Source organism: Haliotis rufescens, unplaced genomic scaffold (assembly GCF_023055435.1).
Source record: "Haliotis rufescens isolate VD_foot unplaced genomic scaffold, xgHalRufe1.0.p SCAF_9, whole genome shotgun sequence".
Classification (NCBI taxonomy): Eukaryota; Metazoa; Mollusca; class Gastropoda; order Lepetellida; family Haliotidae; genus Haliotis; species Haliotis rufescens.
The window spans coordinates 42,595,480-42,623,253 of NW_025964383.1; the positions used below are offsets into that span (position 1 = coordinate 42,595,480).

At 38.8% G+C, this 27,774-nt stretch overlaps 2 protein-coding genes across 2 annotated transcripts in view; one reads left to right on the forward strand and one right to left on the reverse strand.

Annotated features, from left to right (window-relative positions):
* The window catches only part of LOC124111060 (serine/arginine repetitive matrix protein 2-like), a 41,396-nt gene extending 21,511 nt beyond the window's left edge, over positions 1-19,885 (forward strand). The window contains exons 10-15 of the mRNA XM_048390418.1: positions 1,333-1,404; positions 2,450-2,569; positions 3,276-3,398; positions 4,377-4,491; positions 6,628-6,866; positions 14,974-19,885. Coding sequence (XP_048246375.1) covers positions 1,333-1,404; positions 2,450-2,569; positions 3,276-3,398; positions 4,377-4,491; positions 6,628-6,866; positions 14,974-17,737 — 3,433 coding nt within the window. The 3' untranslated portion in view covers positions 17,738-19,885. The remainder of the gene's footprint in view (positions 1-1,332; positions 1,405-2,449; positions 2,570-3,275; positions 3,399-4,376; positions 4,492-6,627; positions 6,867-14,973) is intronic.
* Positions 19,886-25,530: 5,645 nt separating this feature from the next.
* LOC125377363 (protein FAM186A-like) lies at positions 25,531-27,030 on the reverse strand. Its single transcript, XM_048390419.1, has 2 exons — positions 26,560-27,030; positions 25,531-25,617 (listed from the first exon to the last, which is right to left on the reverse strand). Exons 1-2 carry the CDS (start codon positions 27,028-27,030, stop codon positions 25,531-25,533), a joined length of 558 nt encoding a protein of 185 aa, XP_048246376.1.
* Between the last annotated feature and the right edge of the window lie 744 nt (positions 27,031-27,774).

Sequence of the window (27,774 nt, forward strand, 5' to 3'; positions counted from 1 at the left end):
TGGTTGTTATCCTGCAGATTGCCAACCCCTGACGCAAATAATGAATTCGCCCTATACAGAGCCAGTCAACTTCCATGTGCAGTCACTCAGTCGTCACCAGTGGAAGAATATTAGACAATCTTGTTTGTCAGCGACGGCTCTATGACACAGTAAGTAAAGAATTAGATGAATAGCTATTATTTTCTTTATTACTAAGCGTGTATAGGGAATTTCTCTTTAATTCCTATGTTCAATCTTTTTGATTTTTGAACAACCCTACCGTAATGGCGTTTTTGTCGGAACTTTTCCGCTTCACGGTTTAGCGACCAACTGGTGTCGTATTGCAGGGTGTGAATTATTGAGGTTTCTGTATTCTGAAGGTTTACCCACCTCCAAACCGTCCGATACAGATGCATTAAGGAGTAATGCAGGATAAGTAAAAAATTTAGTAAAATCTAAATATTTTTTACATTTGTATACTTATCCTGCATTACTACGCTTAAGGCCCACCCGTCGTTAGACTTGCCTCCCCACTTTGGCTTCAGAAACCTCAAAAGTATGTTTTTCTAAGAGCTTGGGCGACAGGCAGTGATGTGAAGATGACCTTAGGTGTCATCAAGGTCACAGGACAGCGACGGAAGGCCACTGATTGGGACTTGAGAACAACAACTTTATTTCTTCACCCAGGACCTTCGCAGCGCTGTCCTTCTAGTTGTCGTAAGTAAGCAGTGAATGCATTAAGGAGTAATGCAGGATAAGTATACAAATGTAAAAAATATTTAGATTTTACTAAATAGTAGCTTCTGCAGTGATGCAGCTGTCAAATCAGCTATTTCAATCAGAGTGGGTTTATTATGATTTTATAACCTCTGATTGATCAATCAGAATCGTGTAAGTTCCAAATTCACAGTAGAATCTGGAGATAAACACACTGTATTTTCATTGTAGAACAAGGTTGCCTGTTATAATTTAGAGTGGTTATATCTACATGTAACCTAGCTCTGCATTGAAAACACAGTATGTTTATCTCCATTCTAAAAAAATGTATGTATGCATTATCTTTACTCCAGTGAAGAGCTCACAAAAGTGTTTGTTTACATGAATCTCTTTTTAAGAAAATAATCTGTTCCTGAGAATGCTGAATTATAAATTGTTCTCAAGTTTATCGTCACACACAAACGTATCCTTGTGTATCTTCTGATTGATAATGTGTAGTGTGTCCATAACTATAGTAACATGGACGAATCAAGTAGTCCCTAACTCCTTTATACTAGAATAAAGTGTTTGGCATTTTCAGTGAAATTAAATTGAAGTGCTGACAATAATCCCCAAACACTGATTCGTGTGTTCCAGTCTGAAGCTGCCGGAGAAGGAATATGCGGAGAATCTGCGCAAGTGGCAGTGTCAGCGGCTGGCCCTGCAGAGGTAAGTCAGTCGGCCTTTTTTTAAAAAAGATCAGGCAGCATTGAAGATCAAGAATGTTTTTATTTCCTTATAAGTAATGCTATCTTGACATGAGAAAAATTGTTTTCTTAGAAGTATGTTATTTTTCTAGGAACCATTTAAGATATTCTGTGCAAAGAAAGTAGGGGATGTTTTGAGGTACTACAGTAAAATACATTAATATCTAGCAATGAAACTAAGGGATATCCAAAGAAATCAAGCTCCCAAACCCAACAATGTTACAGTCATGAATCATGTGACATCCGACGGCATGTGCAAGAAGTGGTATGCCAGATTTACCATTGTTACTCAGACTAGACTGTGAGTAGACGTACATTTTCGCTACCATCTAGATTCAGAAGAAATGTCTTGATGTTTCCCACTATCCCTTATTTTTTGGGCATAGTACCGGTATAGTTTCTATTTTAAGTGTATATTTTTGTTTTATTGATTTTCCATTTAGATTTGCCAGTCACAGCAAGTTTAGTTCAATTTGCAATTTTAGCCACTAGTCCGATGCACAGATGGTTTGTTCTGGTGAGCTCAGCTAATAATTTTCATATACCTATCATTGATAAGACGCACTTTGCATGTGTGATAACGCCAACATGGAGACAGTCATATCACAGGGGCGTAATAACCAGACCCATATTACACCTCTGCTGGGCTGATATGGCTTGCCAACGCATTTGAAATGGGCGATCAATATTATAAAGTATTATAAAGTTTGCTTAAAATTATACTAGTTAACTAGTTGACACAATAGGTTTTGGTAAAGAATCTGTTCAAACATCACAATCTTTGTCAGCTAATTCAAATTTTATTACGTAGATCAACCTAACATTAAATGATAACCAAAATTACACAGAGACTGTTTTCATCGTCAGTTTCTTCATCTAGACTTTGTAGGCATGGACTGGAAAAAGGTATCTGACAATGTCTCTTTGATGTTAGAAAATAATTTGAAATGTGTATTTGTAACAAAGGTCTGCTAGTTCTTATTTACAAAAGAGTGTTTGTTTGACAGTGTGGCCCAGGGTGTGTCGCTGTTCAAGAAAGGGAGGCAGATGGAAGCCATGCAGCATCTGAACAAGGCTCTACAGATCGATGAGACCAACGTTGAGGCGCTTGTGGCTCGCGGAGCATTGTGAGACAAGTTCCATCTCATTAAATTCAGATCTTTTACTCCGATATTATACCTCTCTGCATGAGGATCTGTGTTAATGCGAGGTCAAGTGAACATTTTCATGGAACCGGCATACCTGAATGCAGTATCATGAAAAGGATTTAAAGGGACAGTTCTGAATGTAAATTATAAAGTCTATGCCATTTTAGTTTTGTGAGTGAGTGAGTATGGTGTTACACCGCTTTTGGTAATATTCCAGCAATATCATGGCAGGGGACACCAGAAATGGGCTTCACACATTGCACCCATGTCGGGAATGGAACCCGGGTCTTTGGCGTGACGAGCAAATGCTTTATCCACTATGCTACCAGACATTATTTTTGTGGATAAGGTGTTATGTTGCTAAGGTGTCACCGAATCGTATGGATATGGATTCATATGCCAGATTAGTCCTGGTTATCATTTTGGTTTCGTCCTCGCAATATCTTTGTAAAGACCGTAGGTCAGTGTTACAGCAAGTGATCTTCCCACCGTCGGCTGACAACTGAAATCAACACTATATATTGATACTTACAAAAAAACGGTGAAATGTATGTGAGTACATATTTCCAGACTTGTCCAGGCTGTATCCAGAGTTTTGTAACAGTATCATGTCCATAAGTTGTCCGGAGTTTTGTAACAGTATTATACATGTCATTGTCCAAAAAAAGAACTTATCTCTGTGAAGGTACGCCAACAATGAGAGTTTCACAAGAGCAATTGAGGACTTTGAACAGGCTCTCAAGATCAACCCAACACACACCAATGCCAGGAAATATCTGTTGGAAACCAAGCTGGCCCATGGAAAACTGTGAGTTATTCCCACCCACAAGTCTAAAAAACTGACATTCTCAAAACCACCCACAAGTTTGAAAACTGTTTGCACTAGTCTAGAATCTTTTTAAAAACCACTGAAATATACAATGTTTGAGTGAACCACCCCATTCAGCTTGTAGTGCCTAATGATTTGCAACCATTTTGCTCTACAGGAACCCCCCACCCGTGAAGATTCCGGGGTAGAATAGGTCTCCAGCAACCCATACTTGCTGTAAAAGGCGACTATGCTTGTCGTAAAAGGCGACTAACGGGATCAGGTGGTCAGGCTCGCTGACTTGGTTGATACATGTCATGGATCCCAATTGCGTGAATCAATGCTCATGATGTCAATCACTGGATTGTCTGGTCCGGACTCGATTATTTTACAGACTGCCGTTACATAGCTGGAATATTGCTGAGTGCGGTGTTAAACAACAAACAAACAAACTACAGGAACTCCCTCACATCAGGCAACCCCTATCTCAACTTATCGGAAACGTTAGTCAATAATCTATTGATCAAGTAGATATTGAATCGATGTATGGGGCTTAAAAGTACTTCCTCTGGTCGGGTGACCTCATTTGCATATTTGTTGCGGCTTAATACCAAACTTATTTAATTGGTTTGTTGCGTGGATAGCACCATCCATTATTCTTAAGGATTTAGCTTCACACTTAGTTTTTAAGCATGGCAAATATAGCCTGCTTTTTTCACCATTTGTGAACATTGTTGTACACCTGTAGCAAACTAAAATTGGCTGTCAGCTGTATAGGTATATAACCTACACCTAATAAGTATACTACATGACGTGCTACTCTATGTATAAATATGTAAGTTGTAACATTGTACTGAATTGAATAAAAAATATTTAAAAAAAAAAAAAAATAAACCACCATCCTTTATCATGTTTATATAAGAAAAGTAACACTATATTATCAAAATTTACTGTGCTAAACCTGACAACATTTTTCAGATTTGAAGATCAGAAGGATTATGTGACATCACGGGAGTGTTACCGCCAAGCTGTAGCCCTTGACCCGACCAGTGAAGAGGCCTTGACCTTTCTAAGATCTTTGGAGCACAGGATGGTATTATTACAAAATATATCAAATATAATATCAAAACTTGTCTTCGTTCTTCTTTTGATGCTGGTGTGGAAACGTCCTAGAACAAAGTTTCCACCTTCAAAACTCCATTGGGTTTCCTTGTAGAATGCAAGTGCTAGATATACATAGTGTTGATTGATGAGTGGTCGGGCTTGTGGTATCTGTGGCTTATCCTTCAAGAGCTTTCCACTTATTGTAATATAATGATTTAGTGGAAGTGCGATGTGCCTCAGTAACAGTTTTGGCCACTCTTTTGGAATACCAAAGCTCCAGATAACTTTTTGAGCAATTGAGTTTAAACTCTAGGGTCTCTTTTTTATTTGGATTGTTACATTTTTCATTGGGTAACCAAGATTTTTTCACTCATCTATTCATCACTTTTTTTTGGTTTTTACCAAAATTAGTAAACATTATAAGATTTTAAAAAATATGAAATAATGTTTTAGATGTATATAACTGTTCTAAATATCTCATGATATAAAGGCTTGACTTGGAAAGTAAATAAGCTCATTATTGTGTTTTGGGAAATTAGCCCCTTTGTACGCATGATGAAAAAGCTTCCTAGGGTATTTACGAGTGCTGTTTTTATACATTTGAGTTTCTCATTTATTGCATGCATTTCTGTATGCAAGTCAATTGAAAGTAATTGGGTTTTGAATATTTTGGGGGGGAATTTTACGTAAAAACCCTGCTTATAGCTCTGGAAATCCTTTGGCCACAAGGTTTTTTTTGAGATGGGCCAAACGGAGAGATGGAATGTGTCTGGAGAAGGATGCAAATGGTTTGATCTGGTATCTGCGAAGATTCCACCTAAATAACAAAATTGTATTCTGTATTTTACTCAAAACATGTCTGCACACCATGTCAATGAGAAAGTTTATGAAGAGGTATGTCAGGTAATGTGTGTGTGTGTGTGAGTTTGGTTTAACGCCGCTTTTAACAGTATTCCAGTTATATCGCGGCGTGTCAGCTTAATGTAGGAAGAAAGCCCGAAGTGATGCAGGTCTAAGACGTTTACCACTTCGGTGAAACCCACGAGCACGGGTATGGTGCTGACAAACCTAGAAACATAATTGGGGCGAACCGGGATTCGAACCCACAATCATAGGTTTCTGGCGTGCCCAAGGGACGCAACTCTGCACAGCGAATCGCGGCGCCTTAGACGACTGGGCCACCCGTGCCCACTGTCAGGTAATGAGTAGGGTTGTATCGCATGGGATTGAAGTGTGGCATGACCCATTGTTTAGGTGGTAACCATGGTGATGCTGGGACGTGTTCAGGTGAAATGGGTTTTTTTAAGCTGGAAGCTTTGTTCTGACATTTCAATACCAGGGTTGAAAGAAGAAGTGAGTTAGGATAATAATCTAAATACACAATTTATTTAAGATTTTCAAAATATCCTTCCACAATGCCCTAGTAAGGATTTTGGGTTAAAATGAGTCCCAAATTGGTCGCCTGTCATAAGAGGCAACCAATTGGTTGGTGACTTGGTTGATTGTGTGTCATCGTACCCCAAAGATGTGGGGCGTTGCTTATTATATCAATCACTGGATTGTCTGGACTATTTCCAGACTGCCTTTATGTAGCGGGAGTATTGCAGAGTGCGGTGTTAAACAAACAAAGTAATCTTCCCAGATTTGAAATAAACATGCAAGTTTGATTAGACTGCATAAGGTACATATATTTCACCATTGGGGGCAGTGGGATAGCCTAGTGGTTAAAGCGTTGGCTCGTCATGCCGAAGACCCGGGTTCGATTCCCCACAGGGGTACAATGTGTGAAGCTGATTTTCCGATGTCCCCCGCCAAGATATTGCTGGAATGCGGCGTAAAACCATACTCACTCACTCACTGACCGTTAGCTTGGGGCTGTAAAACTTATCTGTCTTGCTTCGCATACATTCATGCACAGTCGTTGGATTGTCTGGTCCGCCGTCATATAGCTGGATTATTGCTGAGTGCAAGAACGTATTTTTAGATTTCTGTGCTCTTATCTTTTTTTCAAATCCATCAAAGAAAGAGTGATGGCGTAAATAACAAGAAGTTTCATTTATTTCACATTATGGCTTGATGTTTCAATATGCAAACAGAAAAATAAGTACAGTGTCACTTTGTTCAGGTCACCACTGGCATGCCAGCTCAACGAAGCCGTTCCCGAGATGGTAGAGACGAGTCACCAGTGCACCACAGGGAATTGTCCGGGCACAGACATAGAGAAGAGTCACCACGGCGACGTAGAGATTGTTCACCACGGCGACACAGGGAAGCATCACCCCGTCGTCGACATGATGAGACTGTCTTTGAAAGGGCAACTGATAAATTAAGACGTCTTATAGAAGAAGAGCAGCAGGAGCCAAGGTAATCCACCAAGGGAATGGTTCACTTGGCGAAAGTGGTTATTAGCCGAGTATGTTTCTGTCTCATAAATATCATATCTTTTTCCATGACTAAAATTGTGTCATGAGAGTCTAAGGATAGCGTAATATATACTTATTGTTCCTGAGGCCAATCTTTATCTTCAGCTTGGTTTACAAATGCACCAACTGAAACAATGAAAATGTGAAAGATATTAACATTTTTCAACATACTGACAGGAATTTGGGGGCCAAAAATAGATAAATCCTCCAAAAATTAAGTCTGTCCTAATATGTACTGAACAACAAAAGTTCCTGTGACATTGAATAAGATTTAATGCAAAGTTATGTTTTTTACCAAATCTGAAACAATTTTGGTTTGCAACAGATAAAAGACTCCTGTAAGTGTTCAAATGGTTTAATTTGCCATTCTGACTTCAGAAAATGAGTGATTTCATAAAAACATGAACATGCCAAAATGTCAATTTACAAATTAATAGCGTGTGTGTCCACCTCTGGTTGTGATGCAAGCAACACATCTTCGTCTCATGGAATGGACCAGGCGTTGCACTTAGTCCTGTGGGATATCTGTCCATATCTGCTGGAGCATGTTTCGAAGTTCCTGGAGTGTCTGTGAAACACGTGGTTGACGTTGAAGGCGCCGATCCATCTCATCCCACATGTGCTAGATTGGTGAGAGATCAGGGGAGCAAGCCAGCCAGGGGATGACATTCACCTTGTTTTGTTGAAGAGAATCCCGAACAAGTCGAGCAATATGAGGCCGGGCATTGTCATGTTGAAATGTAATGCCTGGGCCATAACGACGCAAAAACGGTAGAACAACAGGGCCAATGATCTTGTTGCGGTAGCGCTGTCCATTGAGATTTCCCTTTACCACTATCAAACGGGTCCTCTGTCTTGCTGTTATCCCACCCCATACCATAACGCTGCTGCCCCTGAACCAATCTTCTTCCATGACACAATGATTGACGTAACGTTCACCTCGGCGTCGGTACACTCGAATCCATCCATCACTGTGGCTGAGGTGAAAACGAGACTTGCCAGTGAATAGAACTTGTCCCCACTGCATGGCCGTCCAGCGTAGACACTGTCTGCACCACTGTAGATGTGCTTGACGGTGGTTTCCTGTCAAAATGGGACGTGTGGCGGGTCTGCTGGTGACAATCCCTGCACATCTGAGGCGGCGACGTACGATTTGTAAAGATATTCGTCAAAGCCCAGAGGTGGTTCATGCAGTCACTGTTGCTGGCTGGAATCGATTTCGTAGGTGTGTTGTTCGAATCTAGTTGTCTTGTCAATTATTGGTTACGCGTGGCCTGCCACTCCGAGGATGGTCTCTGACTGCATTCCATTCGTCTGTTGCCAATGTTGCCATAAACACCAAATGGTGTTTCTGTGGACGTTAAATTGTCTTGCAACATCATGTTGACTCGATCCTGCTTCAAGCATACCAATGGCTCACAGACGCTTATTTTCTGACATACGTGGCATTTCGTAATGTTGAATAAATGCGTAATTTTGTTGTTTTTCTGAGGAATTGTTGTCAGCACGATGCTAAACAATGCATATGGAATCCCGTAAACGCACATGTTTTTATACCCATTCATGGATAGTGAAATGCATGGGGCTTGCATAAAAGTCAACTTTTGCATGGAATGCATGCTTTTCTGTAGCAGTTTTGTTTTTGTGACGTGATTCCATACATGTACTACAATATTGAAAACTAAACTTAACTTGTTTGAAAAATACACTAAAATATTGGTGTCACAGGAACTTTTGTTGTGGAGTATATGTCATTAATAACACACAAACACACCAGGGCAATATTCTCTTTGTCACATGCAGTAGAACAGGGTTTCTGGACAAGAGAAATCAGTTTGTTGTATACTTTGTTCATTATTTTCATGTTGTTCGTTATGTATGTTTTCTCTTGGATTCATGTGCCATCTTGGATACATATTTGAGTCATTTTCAAAAGATGTCACTTTTTGAGTTTCCAAAATTACAAAATCCAATGGTTGATATAATATCTTTTTTTGGTTTAAATGGAGTAACAAATATCTAAGGCTGTCAGTAACATCAAATGGAAGTCTTAATGATGCTTTTTAGAAAGAGGAATAACCAGTTACCATGGCTCCTGAAACTTGGCTTGTCTTTCCCATAACAATGTTTGTGTGAATTATTTTGGTTTGAAATTCATGAAAATGCAAAAAGCACATACGAAACATATTTATTTCTTCATATTTTTGTATATTAAACTTGAAGTGAGGATGAAGGGCATTTATTTAGTCTCTTAAAGACCAATATGTACTCAGTGTCAATTCTATGAAATACTGTTACCCCTTCAACATAAATATTATGATTTCTAAATTTTCAAGATTTCTTGGAGGTTTTTTATTTGATGAACAAAGATAAACTGTGATTAACTTATGTCTCATTGCGGAAACTAAAGACATATTAAGATATATATATTTTTTAAATGAGTGCGTTATAGGAAAGACATGCATGTTACAGGATTGACTATATTTGTTACAGAAAAGACATTGCAAATTCATATCATCAGTATGCAAAGAGTGGTAAAGATTATCTTAAATGTTTCTCATGTACATAATAATGCTTGCAAAAGTAATACCAGTCATTATCTTTTTCAGTTATATTGATAAATTTATTCCAACTTTTTAAAGGATAAATTCTAAAATCTGTTACAGTAAGGACAATAGTTTGTTACATGACAGAACAAATTACCATACAATGACATTTTAGATCACAAAGCAGTTTCCGCATTTTTACTGTAATAGCAAATGTGTTACTTTGAATAACAATGCACATGTTTGTTATATTTATATTTTTAAATGATTAATATGAAGAATGTTACCTATGACCTACATTATAACTGTTACAGGAAAGACCTAAGACGTTACAGTACTGACAATGTGAAACAAAGTTTTGGTCAGCCTAGTTAGTTCACTATCATAAGTAAACAAAGGTTTACCAAACAGGGGTACCACTAGATGTAGTTATACATGTAGTTATATTTCCATCTCATTGTGAAATCTCCAGATTGATGTGATAGAAGACAGTTATGGTGAAGACAACATTTTGTTAATGAAAGACATTTAGAGAATAGTTTTCATGTCTTTTTATGGTTTCTATGATCAACAATCAAATCCAAAGTTTTTTAGGTTGAGTATAAATTTTACTAATATTGTGAAACACTGAAAGTATTTGGTAAAAGAATTGTGGTATATTTGAGACAATAAAGACTTGGTCAACTTGTAGAATGAACAATTCAGAAAATGTCAGAAAACACATGACCTACAATTAGAACACAACTTTCAACTGCAAGTAAGAATCTAAACTACAACCTGGAATGCAACACTTGAAACATCAAGCCATCTAAGAAGAAAGTTGAAAGATTATAGCTGTCTTCCCAAGACATTATACCCCTTCATAGTGGCTTTTAACTGTAGACCAAATGTTATTGTCAACCTCACAATGAGATGATTCTGGAGTCTTCTGTAACTTTGGGATGATTGTCTCTATCACTAGCCTCCTCATCTTCAGCCTTCACCATCTCTCCATCACTAGCCTCCTCATCTTCAGCCTTCACCATCTCTCCATCACTAGCCTCCTCATCTTCAGCCTTCACCTTCTTTCCTTCACTAGCCTCCTCATCTTCAGCCTTCACCTTCTCTCTATCACTAACCTCATATTCAGCCTTCACCTTCTCTCCATCACTAGCCTCCCCATCTTCAGCCTTCACCTTCTTTCCTTCACTAGCCTCCTCATCTTCAGCCTTCACCTTCTCTCTATCACTAACCTCATATTCAGCCTTCACCTTCTCTCCATCACTAGCCTCCTCATCTTCAGCCTTCACCTTCTCTCTATCACTAACCTCATATTCAGCCTTCACCTTCTCTTCTTCACTAGCCTCCTCATCTTCAACCTACACTTTCTCTCCATGACTAGCCTCCTCATCTTCAGCCTTCACCTTCTCTCTATCACTAACCTCATATTCAGCCTTCACCTTCTCTCCATCACTAGCCTCCTCATCTTCAGCCTTCACCTTCTCTCTATCACTAACCTCATATTCAGCCTTCACCTTCTCTCCATCACTAGCCTCCTCATCTTCAGCCTTCACCTTCTCTCTATCACTAACCTCATATTCAGCCTTCACCTTCTCTTCTTCACTAGCCTCCTCATCTTCAACCTACACTTTCTCTCCATGACTAGCCTCCTCATCTTCAGCCTTCACCTTCTTTCGTTCACTATAGTTTCCTCATCTTCAGCCTTCACCTTCTCTCCATCACTAGCCTCCTCATCTTCAGCCTTCACCTTTTCTCCATTACTAGCTTCCTCGTCTTCAGCCTTCACCTTCTCTCCATCACTAGCCTCTTCATCTTCACTTTCTCTCTATCTCTAACAGCATCTTCAGCCTTCACCTTCTCTCCTTCACTAACCACGTTTGGGGTAGATTGTGTATGGTGGTCTGTTAAAAACATTGGCCAAAGTGTGAATTTGCCAGATTCCCATAAAAGACTTGTCCCTCTTCACTTTGAGGGTTTTGAGTCGAAATATGCTTTGGACTATGTTGTCTGTGAGACAAGTTCCTGGAACATATATGTCAGAATACTGAGCATAATGACGTGGCAAGTTATGTCTCTTTACACTGACATCCTTCCTTTATGCCTTGAGACTGGAAATTTCCATCAAGATCTTTGGCTTCATTGGCAACAAGTTCAGAGATTACTTTCACTGTCATTTCGTCTGCTCTGTCAATTGTCCCAAAAGCAAGTACACTGCCACATTATGGTGAGCAGTTACCATTTGATAACATAGTACAAGGATACAGCTCACCATTTGTCACTGCCATGGTTAATTTAGTTGTACAGTTCCACTCTGAAATTCCACTTTGAAGTTGCTTTGTATTCCAGTCAAGCAAACATTGCTATTCAGTAAACCTTCATGAAATCAGCATTAGTGAATTTCAAATTATTTTGATGATGTAATGAAATCTATACATTGTCATACTTGAGTGTTTGTCTTTGCCAACAAAGACCTTTTCAGAAAATAAAGAAGCGTGGAGAGTTGAATTTTAGTGCAGTGAAGAAATGTTTTTCTCCAAAACTCGTATTCTAAAACTTGTTTGACCTTTTAAAATAGAAAATACCCATAAGCTATTAGGTACTTCATGATCACTGCCATGATTCTATATTAAATGTAAAGTTTGTCTTTTCTATAACCATGGTACCATATTAACTCCGAAATCATAAACACTTATTTTAGCAAGCTTAGGAACAAGTAACTAAAATCTCATTGATCCCTTTAGTACAATATATCATCAAACATAACAGAGAGTAGTTACTTTGATTCTGATTGTCTTATGGAAATGTAGAATGTCATTACTGAAGCAAAACTGTCTTTGCCGTAACCCATTTCTTATAACAATTAGGTGTTTCAATAATTTTGCATAAAATGATGAAGCGCAAGTTTATCCTACAAACTGCTTGATTGAAATAATTAATTAGAATATTGAAAAAGAACAGAGTAATTTACTTTGCTTCTTTATAACTTTTCAATTGCAAAATGTCATTACAATAACAAAATATGTCTTTACTGTAACACATTTCTTATAAAAACCATATGTTCTGACAATGTTGCTCAAAATAGTAAAATACAACTTTGTCTTTCAAACTGCTGAATTAAAATATTCAGTTGAAATGTTGAAAAAGAACAGAAAGTAATAGTTTTCTTACTTTATAGCTTATTAAGTGAAGAAAGTCATTACCATAACAAAATCTGTCTTAGCTGTAACAAAATTTAGTGTTACAGGAAAGACTGTTACAGGTAAGACAAATCATTAGATAAAAAATTATACTGACTAATTAATGGTCCCTTCATGAAGCTGAATGTTCACACAATTTTCTGTTCATGAATTGGCACATAATCTTGGATCTTGAAATAACTATTTTGCATCTGTTCCATTGAATCATAGCGTTATGGGAAAGACATGAAATGAAAATACTCATCATTTCCTTACCTTTTTGGTTAACTTTTGGTGCTTATTTGTCTCCTGGTGCACATGGCACATCACACTCCTATTGTATAGGAAATAGTACTAGACATGACAGAAAGTACTGATATCCTTGCATTGGGGATCATTGATTATTCCAAAGTTTTATTAAGTGTTACAGGAAAGACACAAAATCTAAGGACGGTGTTATATATAATCATAATTCAGGAATTATATCAGTTAGATTGAAATTACACACTGAAATTCCTAAATGAATCTTGTTTTTATAAGATAACCACAGTAATATTATATATATGCCAATATTTATAAAATGACAGTTTCTCAAATTTGAAGCTAAATGTACTGGGACAGCCAAAAATGCACTTTCTACCCATTTAAAACGCATCAAAAACACATAATATGACACAATGATTGAAAATAACCATTTTACTAGATGCATTACTTTGCAGGTGATAATCTGTACAAATTGAAAAGTCAATATATATTTTTAAATTTTGTAATGGGTTCGGACAGAAATAGTGACATCTTTTGAAAATGACTCATTTATGTAATTTTTCATGCTTAATAGGTTTAACGTTATCACTGTGGGTGCTTCAAGATTATGTGTACGTTCCTGTTACATTCCACTATCACGTCTAGTGACGTTTTATCACAAAAATGACATTTTGATATATATTTTCATGCACCAAAGTTATAATTTGAAATAGCAGTTGCTCCTGAAACTTGGGATGAATGCATTACGCTCAAGTGCACATGTAAGACCCTGAATGAAGAAAGTTTTTATATCTCCGTGGCTTTTCCCACCGTAAATAGTTCATCCATTTCTTGGCCGTAATCAAAAGAAAACCATCCGTTTTAAGAAGCCAGTGTGACCTACCATGACTTCTAGAAATATGTGGCGCAATTGTCTATATGGTACTAAGATTAACCAATCACAGAATGTTTATCGAAATCTGAACAAGGACATGAAAAATACACTGCCTATTGATTCTCGACACAAACATCCTGATGTTGGTGTGAGAAGCTGACTGAGGTACTTGACACAAACATCCTGAGGTTTTTGACAAGCTGACTGAGGTACTTGACACAAACATCCTGATGTTGTTGACAAGCTGACTGAGATACTTGACACAAACATCCTGATGTTGTTGACAAGCTGACTGAGGTACTTGACACAAACATTCTGAGGTTGTTGACAAGCTGACTGAGGTACTTGACACAAACATTCTGAGGTTTTGACAAGCTGACTGAGATACTTGACACAAACATCCTGAGATTTTTGACAAGTTGACTGAGATACTTGACACAAACATTCTGATGTTGTTGACAAACTGACTGAGATACTTGACACAAACATTCTGAGGTTGGTGTGAGAAGCTGACTGAGGTACTTGACACAAACATCCTGAGGTTTTTGACAAGTTGACTGAGATACTTGACACAAACATTCTGAGGTTTTTGACAAGCTAACTGAGATACTTGACATAAACATTCTGAGGTTTTTGACAAGCTGACTGAGGTACTTGACACAAACATTCTGATGTTGTTGACAAACTGACTGAGGTACTTGACACAAACATCCTGAGGTTGGTGTGACAAGCTGACTGAGGTACTTGACACAAACATTCTGATGTTGTTGACAAACTGACTGAGGTACTTGACACAAACATCCTGAGGTTGGTGTGAGAAGCTGACTGAGATACTTGACACAAACATCCTGAGGTTGGTGTGACAAGCTGACTGAGGTACTTGACACAAACATCCTGATGTTGTTGACAAGCTTACTGAGATACTTGACATAAACTTTCTGATGTTGTTGACAAGCTGACTGAGGTACTTGACACAAACATTCTGATGTTGTTGACAAGCTGACTGAGGTACTTGACACAAGCATTCTGAGGTTGTTGACACAAACTTACAGATTATTCTACAGGTTATTAACGCAAACACACTTTGGTATTAACAATGACTTTTGAGGTTATTGACCGATTATACCCTTTCTGAGGTTATTGACATAAACCTGCTGTGGTTATAAACTTATTGAGTTTTATTTCCAGGAGAGATGAGAGGAAGAGAAAGTACAAGTCCGGGATGGAGTCACCACCGAAACCGAAACTCCGTCGTGATTTTGAGGACAGGGAGGAGGTCGAGGACTCCCACAGACCATGGGGCTACAGCCAAATGGTCAACAACCCTTACGCCAGCATCTTCAACAGACAGGAGGTGTCCATACCCTGCCTGGGGTCTCCAGAGGCTCACACAAAGGCAGCTGGGCACTCCCTAGAGTCTAATGTGTTTCCAGAAGGATTCTGCAACCCACAAGATCCAAACTTTGTTCCCAAGTCCAGAAGACCCCAAGAGGAGTATGCAGGTGGGAGAGTGATAGTACCGTCTGATAGTGACAGACAACAAGCTTGGGGAGAACTGAAGCTACGGAGGATGTCCCACGGGGACTCCTCACCCAGTGAGCTTGAGAGGAGTCACAGCCCCAAAAGCACCAAATCCTCGAAGAGTCCTTTTGATGAAGAAGCCTTCTTGTATGGTGAGAGTGAAATTGACACTTTGCAGAGAAAGTCTCAACGTGGCTTAAAAGGCCGACGGTCAGATGACTGGGAAGAGAGAGAAATGGAGAGAAGCGGGGATGAGAAGAGATGTAGGAACTACTGCATGGAGGATATGGAACTAAAAACACATTCATCTGAGTCCCCTGAATGGGAACATGTGAAAGCGGGTAAGGTTGTACGACTAGAATCCCCAGCTTATAAAAAAGGAAAGGGGAAAGGAAAAGCCCGCCGGGCTAGAAGCTCCAGCTCAGATTCCAGTTCCGGATCTAGTTCCAGGTCCAGTTCGAGTTCTAGTTCCAGTTCTTCTTCCTCTTCCTCCTCTTCTTCATTCGCAGACAAACCAATGGGGGATCGTTATGAAAAACGTGGTGTTTCTATACCCATGGGACTTCGAACAGATGGCAGTTTCATGGACCAGGACTATAACAGATCTTTTTCAGATGAGAAACCAAAGAAAGCAAGAGAAAGGGAGTATAGTGAGGGTAAATATGCTAAGTCAGCAAAATATTCGGACAAAGAGGATAAATTGGCAAAGTCAAGGAACCAAGGTAAACATGACTCCAAATGGGTAGGGAAAGTTGAAAGGGATGACAGGGGTTCTAGTATTGACAAAAATAGCTCAAAGAAGAAAAGAATGCTTGATACAAAGAAAATGTCTGACAGAGAAGACGAGGATGGCAAGAGAAAGAAAGAACCATCTGGTGAAGAAAGAAGCTCTACTTCAAAAGAAAGATGGACAGAAGAATCCAAAAGATCCAAGTCCCCCGAGAAGGTGCTTCAAGACTCCAGTGTGTCTTCCTTCAGTGAGAAGTTAGAAAAGGCTCAAGGGGAAGATCCTTCTGTTACCATAGGTGGGTTTGGGAAGATTGATGAGTTGCCCAGAGACGACAGCAAGGGTGAAGGTCCCCCACCATCAGCCCTGTCCAGCAGATCTCTGTTCCATGTGGCCTCCAAGTGGGACGACTCACCACCCGTCGACATCAAGATCAAACCAGAGGGGAAGAAGTATGAGAATATCCAGATCAGTATCACCACCAGTGGGAAGTCTGTCACTCCAAGTGATCCCAGTGGCATTCATATCTTTTCCGGGAAACAGCTGTCAAAGTATCGGGCTGATAAACATGTGGAAGAGAATGATTCAGATGATGATGAGCTTGAGCGATTGTTTCTCAAGGAGAAGGGCGTACAGAAAGTTCCAAAGGGGAAGAAATTGCAAGCAGCCAAAGCCAAGATTCAAGAACCTTCACAGAAGGATGAATCTCTGGCTTTGGTTGGTGAGAATTTTGAAAGACAAAGTTCCGACAGAAATTCAGAAAGGAGGGACAGTCGGGGTAGCCGGGAAGTGTCCAAAGACAGGTCAAAGTCTGAAAGAGAAGATGATGCTATATTCAGGCCAGGGAAAGGGACGAAGGGAAAGGGACGCTATGAGGAGGACAGCAGCAGCGATGACAATAAATATGACAAATATAAAACTGATCGTTATCGTGATGGAAGGGATAAACGGAACTCTTATCATCGTGGAAAGTATCATCGACACAGTCGTGATGATCATGAAGATGATCATTATCCTGATGGTGACAGATGGCAAGACAGATATGATGATGGTCGACGAAGTCGATACGATGATGAACATCGTCGTAAAGACTATTCTTTGGATAAACGAAGGGGGAATGATCGAAATAAAGGCAAGGAGTGGTTTGACGATGATAGTTATGATTACACTAGACAAGACTGTAGACCACGAATCGGTCGAACTCGGCGATGTGATAGATACTGTCGAAAAAATCATTGTGAAGATATCGGTGCAAGTAATACTGAAAACAGAGATAGGAGTAGATCAATTAGTCCTCCAAGGAGGAGGTCTAGGTCATACACATCATACACATCATCATCATCATCATCGTTGTCATCGTCGTTGTCGTCGTCAAGGAGCCGATCAAGGAGTTGGTCAAGCGAAAGATCGCCGCTAAGAAGACCTTCGTCAAAGCAAGCAAGTAGACCCTCGCCGAAGCAAGCATTGAGGAAAGAAGAACCCACGAAAGTTGATACTTATGTTGCAAGACCAGCAATACCCAGCACTGTTGTAGCGCCTCCAATTGCCACTGATGCAGCAGAGCCTGTGTTAGAGGCAGATGATGAAGTAATGACTGAGGAGAAAAGACAGTCACTACGTGAGCTGGAGTCCTTTCTCACCAACCTCAAAGACAGGAAGAAACAACAGTGGATTGCAGAGGGAAAAGTCAAGACAACAATTTGAGAGTTGCCTTCAATGTCATTAACATTAGATCTTTGCTCTCACTACCGGTAAACAAAGATCTGAGGATATCCCATTACAGGTCCCATCAGAACGACTTGTCCTCCGAACAATCAGAGTGTCACTTGCCAGATCAGGAAAGTTTGTGAAAACATTTTGTGAGTGTAGTCTGGAATAGAAGTCTCCATTTGAAACTAGTGCCTTAAAGCTCGAGAAAACTACTAACTGATTGGCTAATGTTGATTTTCCTGTTGGTTTTTCATTAGTTGGTCAAAGTTCGCAAATGGTCATTCTGATGTGACCTGGAGGAATGGGATGTCTTTGGATTTTTGGTGTCGTGGTGGCGGGCACTAAAATCTAATTTTAATGAGATTGGGTAACCTAGGGCATTTCATGTTTATTTCTTTGGTTTACAGATGAGGTTGTAATGAACCTAATGTACGTGAGGAGTGTGGAAGAAGAACATAATTCATTTGTACAGCTTTATTTACTACCACCAATCATGATAATCATGATAATTACACGTTCAAAAATTGAAATCACAAATTTTATAACCAGCTGATCCAGACAAGTGATTTCTCAGTGATCCACAAATGTCTTTTACTTTATCTAATACTCAAACCTTTCTGGCGTGTTCACTCTGTAGTGTTATCAGTAACTTTAACAATTATGAAAACTGTCACATTTCTCAGAAAAAAATAAATGAAGATAAGAGAATTTGAATTTATTTGTTTTCTCATATTACTGAACATAAAAATGGAAGGGTGTTATATTATTCTGTCACAGACATCAAAATCTGAAAACCAATTTAGATTTTTTTGTCCAGACACGATTATTTACAAGTTGCATAACTGGAATATTGCCCAGGCAACCACCATTTGAAGTTCTGGAGGAGGACCTGGGAGTTTTGTTAGACACTGGATAATGTGTGGGCCCTGTGTCAATGTACGCAACCTTTTCTATAAAAGGAGGATCTGAGCAATTTATATTTTTTGTCCCAACAAAATATTCCAGGACATGTCCAGCTAACAAGTAACATTGGGGGGTGAAACCGAAGGACAAATCATATTTTTTGTTAAGTTCCCACCACAATCAATACTTTTCCATCTGTGTGATGGGGGCCTGTAGATAGTCGAGTCTGAACCAGGAAATCCAGTGATTGATGTTTTGAGAAAGTTGGAGTGTGATGACAAGTCACCAGCATGACCAACCACCTGATCCTTTACGATGTCTCTTCTAATGCCATATTCAGAAAGGTACCTATCATCTGGTGGGAAATGATTTTTGATATACAATGCTGTATGCTTGTCTATACAATGCTGTATGCCTGTCTATACAATACTGTATGCTTGTCTATACAATGCTGTATGCTTTGCCGTAGAATACTGTATGCTTGGCTATACAAAGCTGTATACTTGACAGTGCTGCCTAAATGCTTGACAGTGTTATCATGAATTGGCTTTTCACAACAGGATATGCTTACCAATGAAGCAATCAATGGTTTAAATATCTTACTGCCATCAAAAGATATAATGGCTTCTTTGAGAACCAGCCTAAATTAACCAGTCATGCAAGTTTAATGTAAGATAGTGACATTGATCTTGACCTGAGGTGTAAATATGAAAAGTATCTATATGTGCATCACATCACTTAATTGAGATCGCATCCTGCGTCATATTGTTGAGGGTGCAAAAAACTCCTCTTTCTCTTTCCACTCTCCACACACACACACACATACACACATACACACACAAACACATGCACACACACACACTTGTGCACACTGACACACAAACACACATCAGGGCATACCACTTAATTTGCCTTGGCATCCAGTTTTAAATAAGTACTCATGAGCTAGATCAGTGTATACATTGGACCCGATTTTCGCCATGACACTTAAGGATGTTGCTCACAATATCAACCTATGGATTTCCTGATCCATGCCTGACCAGCTCAGTGTGAGCATACTCTGAGTGAGGTATCCATGTTAAACTGGGACATGGTATCTTATAGTGGGATAGCAATATAAAACCAGCATTAGTCTGGGCTAGTACCAGCAGCCACACACATGTGCATGCACATTGCTATTTAAGTGCACTAATCTTGAATGCAACATTAAACCCAATTTCAATTTCGAACCGTGAAGATTCCGGGGTAGAATAGGCCTTCAGCAACCCATACTTGCCGTAAAAGGCGACTATGCTTGTCGTAAAAGGCGACTAACGGGATCGGGTGGTCAGGCTCGCTGACTTGATTGATGCATTTCATCGATCCCAATTGCGTGGATCGATGCTCATGATATCAATCACTGGATTGTCTGGTCCAGACAACCAACCAACCAACCAACTTAAACCCAATTTCACCTATTACATTTGTAATTCCACAGGCAAGAACACATTTTGCAATTTTCTCCACAATCATGAAATTGTATGATTGTAGAATGTTTGAGTTTTTCATTATTATTGATGTTGTTTCTTTGCAAGTGCTACACTGACAAATGGCTGGAATGTATGCTGCCAACACATCTGCTTGAGATGGTGCCATTTTCCTTGTAACATTTGAAGATATGCAGTGAATTATCCCTGCATAGAATTAACCAGCCCTCAGACATTCAAATATTCTTAGTAAATGCTTCACGTTGCAGAAAACAACAATATTTTCGCCAAGTTAATTTTTTAGTTTCTTTTCTATGACCATGATAACAATGTCTTAACATAAAAATACTAATTAATAGTAATTATATTGTTAAGTATGATATGGATTTTGCTATTTTATAATGCATTTTAGGGGGAGGAAGTCCAACCCTAACAACACATTCCTTTTCCAAATGATGTACTGGTACATGTTTATCTATAATGGACCATTCACCATGATTTTTGGAAAGTAGTTGGATTAAAACATTCTGATAAACAAATGTAAAATCTAAAGAAAGTCAATGGGATCCATCCTCGACCCAGTTAAGCATCAGTACTAATTTAAACTTTAAAGAGAAGAGTTTTGAATTAAGTGCTTCTAGAAAAGTTCCAATATCATAACAAGAACATGATCTTGGTAACATTTGGCTTTGATGGTAACAAATGTCCATATTTTCTATTACAACATTTAAATTTTGTTTTCCATATATCCAGGAAGCAATCTTGTTGCTATGATTATCATAAGATAATGTTTAATTGCAGGTGTTACGAACTTGTTAACACTAAGATGGCTTTGTGGAACAGGGAACCTGTCTGAAGTGTCTTTAAGGTACATATTTTTTCAATGTCCACAAATGCATCTACTTTGCATCAAAGATATCTTCATCAGTTATCATTTCGCTGATAGATTGTTTGAATGTAATGAAATATGGCTGCATATATATAATTCCTGCGAATATCCTACCTCTATTTCATCCTTGCCATAAATCCTGTATTTGGGCTGTCATCACACTATAAAACAGAAGTCCTCTTTAGTGTCAACTATCCATTAACAGTTGTACAGAAAATAGTGTCTTGCTGTCATAAAGGATGTTATAGAGGTAGTATTCTCAGAATTATGCACAATGATAACTGTTGTTTTTGTTTTTTTTAGATATGAACAATTAAACATGATGAAAGAATGCTTTTTGTTGTGAATTTTGTGGATAAGGTTATGGATTTTTCTGACTAAAACAAAAATAAGACCTTGTGTTTCAGCTTACATATAAACATGACCACAAGAGGAGCTAAGCTCACCTTTTAATGTTCATTATATAATTTAGGGGTATGCTAAATTGGATACTTTTAAAAACACACTACCCAACACTAAGACAAGTTTTCATTATTATTTATCATGTTCTAAATTGTGATACTTTCTTTATTGGTCACAGTTGGCCAAATCTATGGTGCCGCAGTTGGCTCTGCAGAGTTAATCACACCAAATTCTTCGTGAAATAATCCGAGTTTCAGAGATTACAGGGATCGTGAAATAATCCGAGTTTCAGAGATTACAGGGATCGTCAAAATGTCTGTTGCCACGACAGAGTGGAATTTACATGTACATGTGGGATTGCCACCACTTGCAGACACCTAAACATGTCTTTTCCAACATTTGCAGACACCTAAACATGTCTTAATAAGACAGGGATGTGAAATCTCCGCGGAAACGCGGAAAATCGCGTTTTTTAAAACCGTAGTCCTCGGAAAAAATCATCTTCCGCGTAAAAAATTAATAATATTTTTAAAGAAAACACTCGGAAAAATATGATCGAAAACCAGACACCTGTCGCGGATTGTCCTGTTTTCGATCAGAGCTTTCACCAGCATAGGTTTTCGGACATCATACGTTTTCTATCACGAATACTTGCATTATAACGTGTGGTGTGGCATAACACAGAAATTGTAAATACTCGGAGACATGATGGCTTGTTTTCAGTCTTTTCCAACATTTGCAGACACATAAACATGTCTTTTCCAACATTTGCAGAAACATGTACTTGTATTACCAACACTTGCTCCTATACCATCATGTCTTTTCCAACATTTGCAGGTACATGTAAATTTGGTATTACCAACACTTCGACACTTTCCCTAAATGTGAGAAATCCCACTTTAAAAGTTTGAAATGGTGATAAAAAGCACCACTTGAAGTTTTATTAACAATATTGTTTCCAGCCATTGTCAGTAAGTGTGCCAAACAGTATATCTTTTTTTTTCAACATAACATAGATATTAACATGTAATAAAGACAACCTGAAATATATACGATGTTCTGGCATATCTCTTCCCCAAAGAAATTCAGCTAGACTTTCAGCCAAAGCGAAGTAAATAAAGGCAACTCTATCTGGCAGCATAAACATTATACAGGAAAGGGGAAATGTGAGGCCCAGATCCTTGTAAACAGAAGTAATACATTGTGGCCCTGATAAATGATAACATTTCTGCTTGTGTCAAATTACCTCAAACACAGGACATACGTTTATGCTTCAGAAACTTTCTCAATGAGCAAGCCAATTAATAGCAATAACAGCTTATCTCCCGACAGCTGGTAATGGCTCAACCACAGAGACTGCGTGACAAACAGGCGGATACCATTATCCTGGTGTAAGCTGACACTCTAAAGCATCGCTTGCTACAAACACGTGGTTATAATCACTTACCAGCTTTAACGATTATCTGGCATTGCCTAAAAGAACTAAAGGAATGTCAGTGTTGCCTTTACACATTGTTCATTTAATTAAATGCTGCACATTTACATTGCATTGTTTGTTTCAAAACTAAAATGCTAAATAGTCTGCAAAATTAAGTTAATGTCAGGCTGTGATGTTAATGATTGGAAATGTGTTCACACAAAGTTAACGGAGAAACGTCATTCTATAAATTATAGATGAATAGAAGATCCTTTTAAAACCTTTGAACAATTATTTGTTTATGTAAATATATATTCATGTATATAACAGTGGGTACATATTTAGCTTATTATCTATATACCAGTATATAATATGTACAGAGTGATAGATAAATAGATAGACAGATCTGTACCAAACGTTCAATTTTCAAAATGGTGACATAACTCGCAGTATTCACAAAAAATATAATACTTTTTCCAGATCAGCTTCATTCAAAGTCAATTTATGAACATACAAATACTGCAATTCTTAAGATCAGTTATCTCAGATTGTATTCGGATATCCAACCTAGCTGTCATAAGACAGTTTAATGTGGTTACAATCATTTTACGTTCCTAAATGGAATTCTTAGCTTGATCATTCACGCGATTTTTGTGGCTCAGTAAAAAGGAAATTAATAAGGAAATAATGCAGGAACTTGTCAGATATAATAAAGCCAGGATCAGCATTTCAGCAATGTCAGACTTCCACAAATCTGAGTCGGGTATTCATGTTTAACTGCGGCATAGCATCTCAGCGGGCTGGCACAATAACATTGGCATTAGACGGACAAGTACAATCACACGCACGCGCGTAGGCACACATAGCTATATTAGTGCGATAATGAACACAACACCACAGTCACACATCATATTATGCAATGTCTGTGTCATAGTCTTCCTCCATAGCATCTGGTCCCGGTAGACAATCAGATCTGTTACCAGTTGGGAGAGCTTTGTAGTACTCATGATATTCGCTAGGAATAATGCCAGATCTACAAAGAGATAACAAGTCTTTCTTCTTCGCATGTAATATTTCTTGCTTTTCAATGTACCTACAAGTAAGGGAGTTGATTGTGTTCAGAGGTCTACCTCGTCTACTGCCTGCTGTAACCTTAATTTCTCTGAACTGCTCATCATTGTGTTCAGTTTTGAAGTAAACGCTGTCAGGGCTAGTCTTCATAAACCGCAGCCAGCGAACATTTAGCCAGTTAACTCTCAATACTCAATACTGGAGTGAATTGCATTGCACTCCATTTGGGTGTGTCCTGGCTCCAAGAATTTATGGTCAATGACATCAATGTGGTCAGTGGTAGTGACAGCATGAAGTAGGGAAGCAGCAACATATTGGTTCCTATTCTGCCCTGTGCATGTATCTGAATACAGGATAACATGTTTGATGTTAGGAGGCAGTTCTTTCAATTGTATTTGTAAACATGATGCAATTTCGCATGAACCTCTCTGGGCATCAACCTCTGACCACAGAAAACATGTACCGCTCTTGTGAACAGCATCATGCACTGTGAAATTATAACAACTCAGTTTTCTCATATATAAAATTTCGCTAACTAGCGAACATGGCGTGTACAATACTGTTTCAAGGTCAAATGTTCCCACAAAGACAGAGGGCTCTGTCAAGGCAAGTCTTTGTCCTTAATCTTTGCCTCTCGAGCTCTGATTTTTCTGGCTTGGTGTTCATTGAAATCCTTTGTTAATTGTTCTGTCGGGCAACCAGTGTCTCTTTCTCTGTAATATTGCTGACAAAGCGAACACTGGTCCTTCTTTGGAAGACGTTTCTGTAGAGTGATGAGGACACTGGTTCTTTGTTGTTTTCAGCACACCTTTCCTTATAAAGTTCATACATCTTTTTAATATTCAATTCATGGCCTAAAAATTGCCTGTTTATATCTTTTCTTGTGTAGTGGGCATCCATCTTAGGAAATGACCGAATGTGTTCCCTCACTTTCGTCAAGCGATCACTGGCAGTTTTATTGTGTGGCTTATGTCTACTGCGACGTTCAGTGCTCCCAAAGGTTCCCTGGCTCTTGTGCTGTAAGGCACGGCTGATGTATGACTCCCCAATGTCAAGAGTCTTCATGAACAACTTCTTGCAAACAAGATGTCTTGTTCCTCCCCACTGTAGATTAAATGCCCGATAGACTTGGCGTTTCTTTTCCACCTTTTTTTCACTGTCATCAGGTATGTACGGGTTTTCTTATCATCAGTGTTCAAACAAACAAAATCCTTTTGCCTTGCATATGATGTCAAGCTTCTAAACGATTTAAATATACTGTGTCGAGCTTCTTCGGTGATCTTCTGGGAGCACTTATATCTACATTTTGAGCAGTCGACTGCTTTAACCGATTTTCCTTTCATGGTCTTCCCTTGCTGGTTTACATATTCCATTCCACCTAATCTCAACTGTTTCCTTTTATTTTTTAACCATGTCTCGGGCGTCGCACGTCTCTTTCTAAACAGCACCTTTCTAGGAGGTGTATGGAAGGCTGCCGACTTTCTTGGAGTTGCAGATCGAGATGGGTTCTGTTTGTTTGGGTTTGATGCAATATTACCTGATGACACTGTGTCATCACCATGCTGTGAAGATCTTGGAACTGGACTTGAAGTATTTGAACTTATCACGGGACCTTCTGGCATTACATGGTTGCGTTCATTTACAGCAGGAAAGATGCTGATGGACTGGAGACAACTTGCAGCTGATGTGGACGTTCCAGGACAGGTAGCTCTAGAAGCACCTGCTTCTGTTGTTTCATGTTGAGTACTTGAGTACTGAGAAGATTTTGTGATGTTATTTTCTATCATTGTGTTTGACAATGGTTAGCCAGTGGTGTGCATGCATCATAATGATCTTCAATACCTTTTATTGATGTAAATGCGAGGATTATTCTTCTCTCAGTGCATTGTTGACGAATTGTAGGTTGGACATCAATTACAGGAGTTGATGCCTTGCTCGAGAAAATACGGACACCACGACCTGACCAGTTAGCAAGTGCTAATGGCAGGAAATCAGCAACCTTATTGGTGAAATATCCATTGCTGCGAAGATGTTCCACTTCCAGCGAATAACTTTGCCATGTTTCCAGGTTGTTTTCCTCCACTTCAGCATAGAAATCAGAATAAGTGATGATATTATCATCAAGATGATCACACAGTTGTTTCCTCAGTTCACATTCACTCACATTAAGTTGAAGTGCAGAAGCCTTAAAAAAGCAATTTCCATCAGCCGGTACCTTCAGTAACTTGTATCCATTACAATGCAGAAGTTGTTCTAATCTCTCCGTGTGAAACTTTTTCATTTTAGATTCATACATGTAGTTGGTATGATTTTCATGTAATGTCTTCAGAACAACAGTTTCCTCCAATTCCCCACTTGAGCTTTCATGAAATTTGCTATGAACAATATTCTTCTGATTTGGTATTGGCAATTCTGTTTCCGATTCAGTGGTGTCAGACGAGTATAAATCTACTTCAATCGGAAGGTACTCTTCTGATGATGTTTCGATGCTACTTTCAACATGTGTATGTCTATATTTCCCCAAATAAATTAAAGGTTCGTCATCAGAGCTGTCAAATTCATGTTCATTTCGATCCTTACTGGTATAACTGGGAAGTGGCTCTATGTACTCTTGAGGGACTGTCATATGCGTTGCCGACAAAGGATCTGGGTTGTCAGTAGTTTGTACCTGATTAGCATCCATGTTGGTTGCCATCAATGGATCTGCGCTGTCAGTGGTTGGTAGCTGATTAGCATTCATGTTGGTTGCCGTCAATGGACCTGGGTTGTCAGTGGTTGGTAGCTGATTAGCATTCATGTCTGTTGCCGTCAATGGATCATCGTTGTCAGTGGTTGGTAACTGATTAGGATCCATGTTGGTTGCCGTCAATGGATCTGGGTTGGCAGTGGTTGGTAGCTGATAAGCATCCATGCTGGTTGCCGTCAATGGATCTGGGTTGTCAGTGGTTGGTAGCTGAGTTGCATCCATGTCGGTTGCCGTCAATGGATCTGTGTTGTCAGTGGTTGGTAGCTGATTAGCATCAATGCTCGTTGCCATCAATGGATCTGCGTTGTCAGTGGTTGGTAGCGGATTAGCATCCATGTTGGTTGCCATCAATGGATCTGCATTGTCAGTGGTTGGTAGCGGATTTGGTTCCATGTTGGTGGGTGGTTGTGGCACATTATGGTGTAATATCTGATTGTTCTCGATAATATTGCAAGCTTCCAAAATGTCTTGATCTTCGAGGTCAGAATCAAACTCACTCATTTTACAATGCCTATAGAAAGAAAACAAAAAATAAATTTAAAGAAAACAATACATAGCACTGGTCTTGAAATATTTGTGTATGTGAAATTATTTCTCAATTTACAATCTAACTTCATGTATCATATATTTACTCTTATGTAAACTTTACTTGTGTTTATGAAAGATGTTTATGTTAAAAACACTAGTCTCACCCATGTCATTTACATACTGTTTTATAGCAAAATTAACTATTTTTTCCCTGCGATTATCTGAAAACAACCAAGAACGCACTAAAAGTAACGAACACTGATTTGATAATGACTTAAACATAAAAATAGGTTATACAAATCATCAGACGTGTTGTTGCGTCGTAAATTTATAACAATATAAGAGATCAAATTTAAAAAATGAGTAAAATAACTGATAATTTAATTCAATTTACAGTTTTACTTACCTTAAACGTATTTATGTTGATGAAAATAATTTGGACTATAATATTTCCGTTGTAAGACGTTTGTGTAGTCGGGTTTATCTTCGACGCCAGGACCAAGTAATGACCACTAATATAAGCTGACTGGAATTTAGCCCGGAGATCAGATATAAACATCCTGGGCCATAGAAGGCTAGCACCAGTTAACATCGTCTGGTGCGGGGGAG

Coding starts and splice junctions, on each gene's coding strand:
- LOC125377363 (XM_048390419.1), bottom strand. CDS start 27,030: ATGGAACCAAATCCGCTACCAACCACTGACAATGCAGATCCATTGATG. Junction 25,618..26,559: donor CCAACATGGATGCTAATCAG/GTACAAACTACT, acceptor ATGAAACAACAG/AAGCAGGTGCTTCTAGAGCT.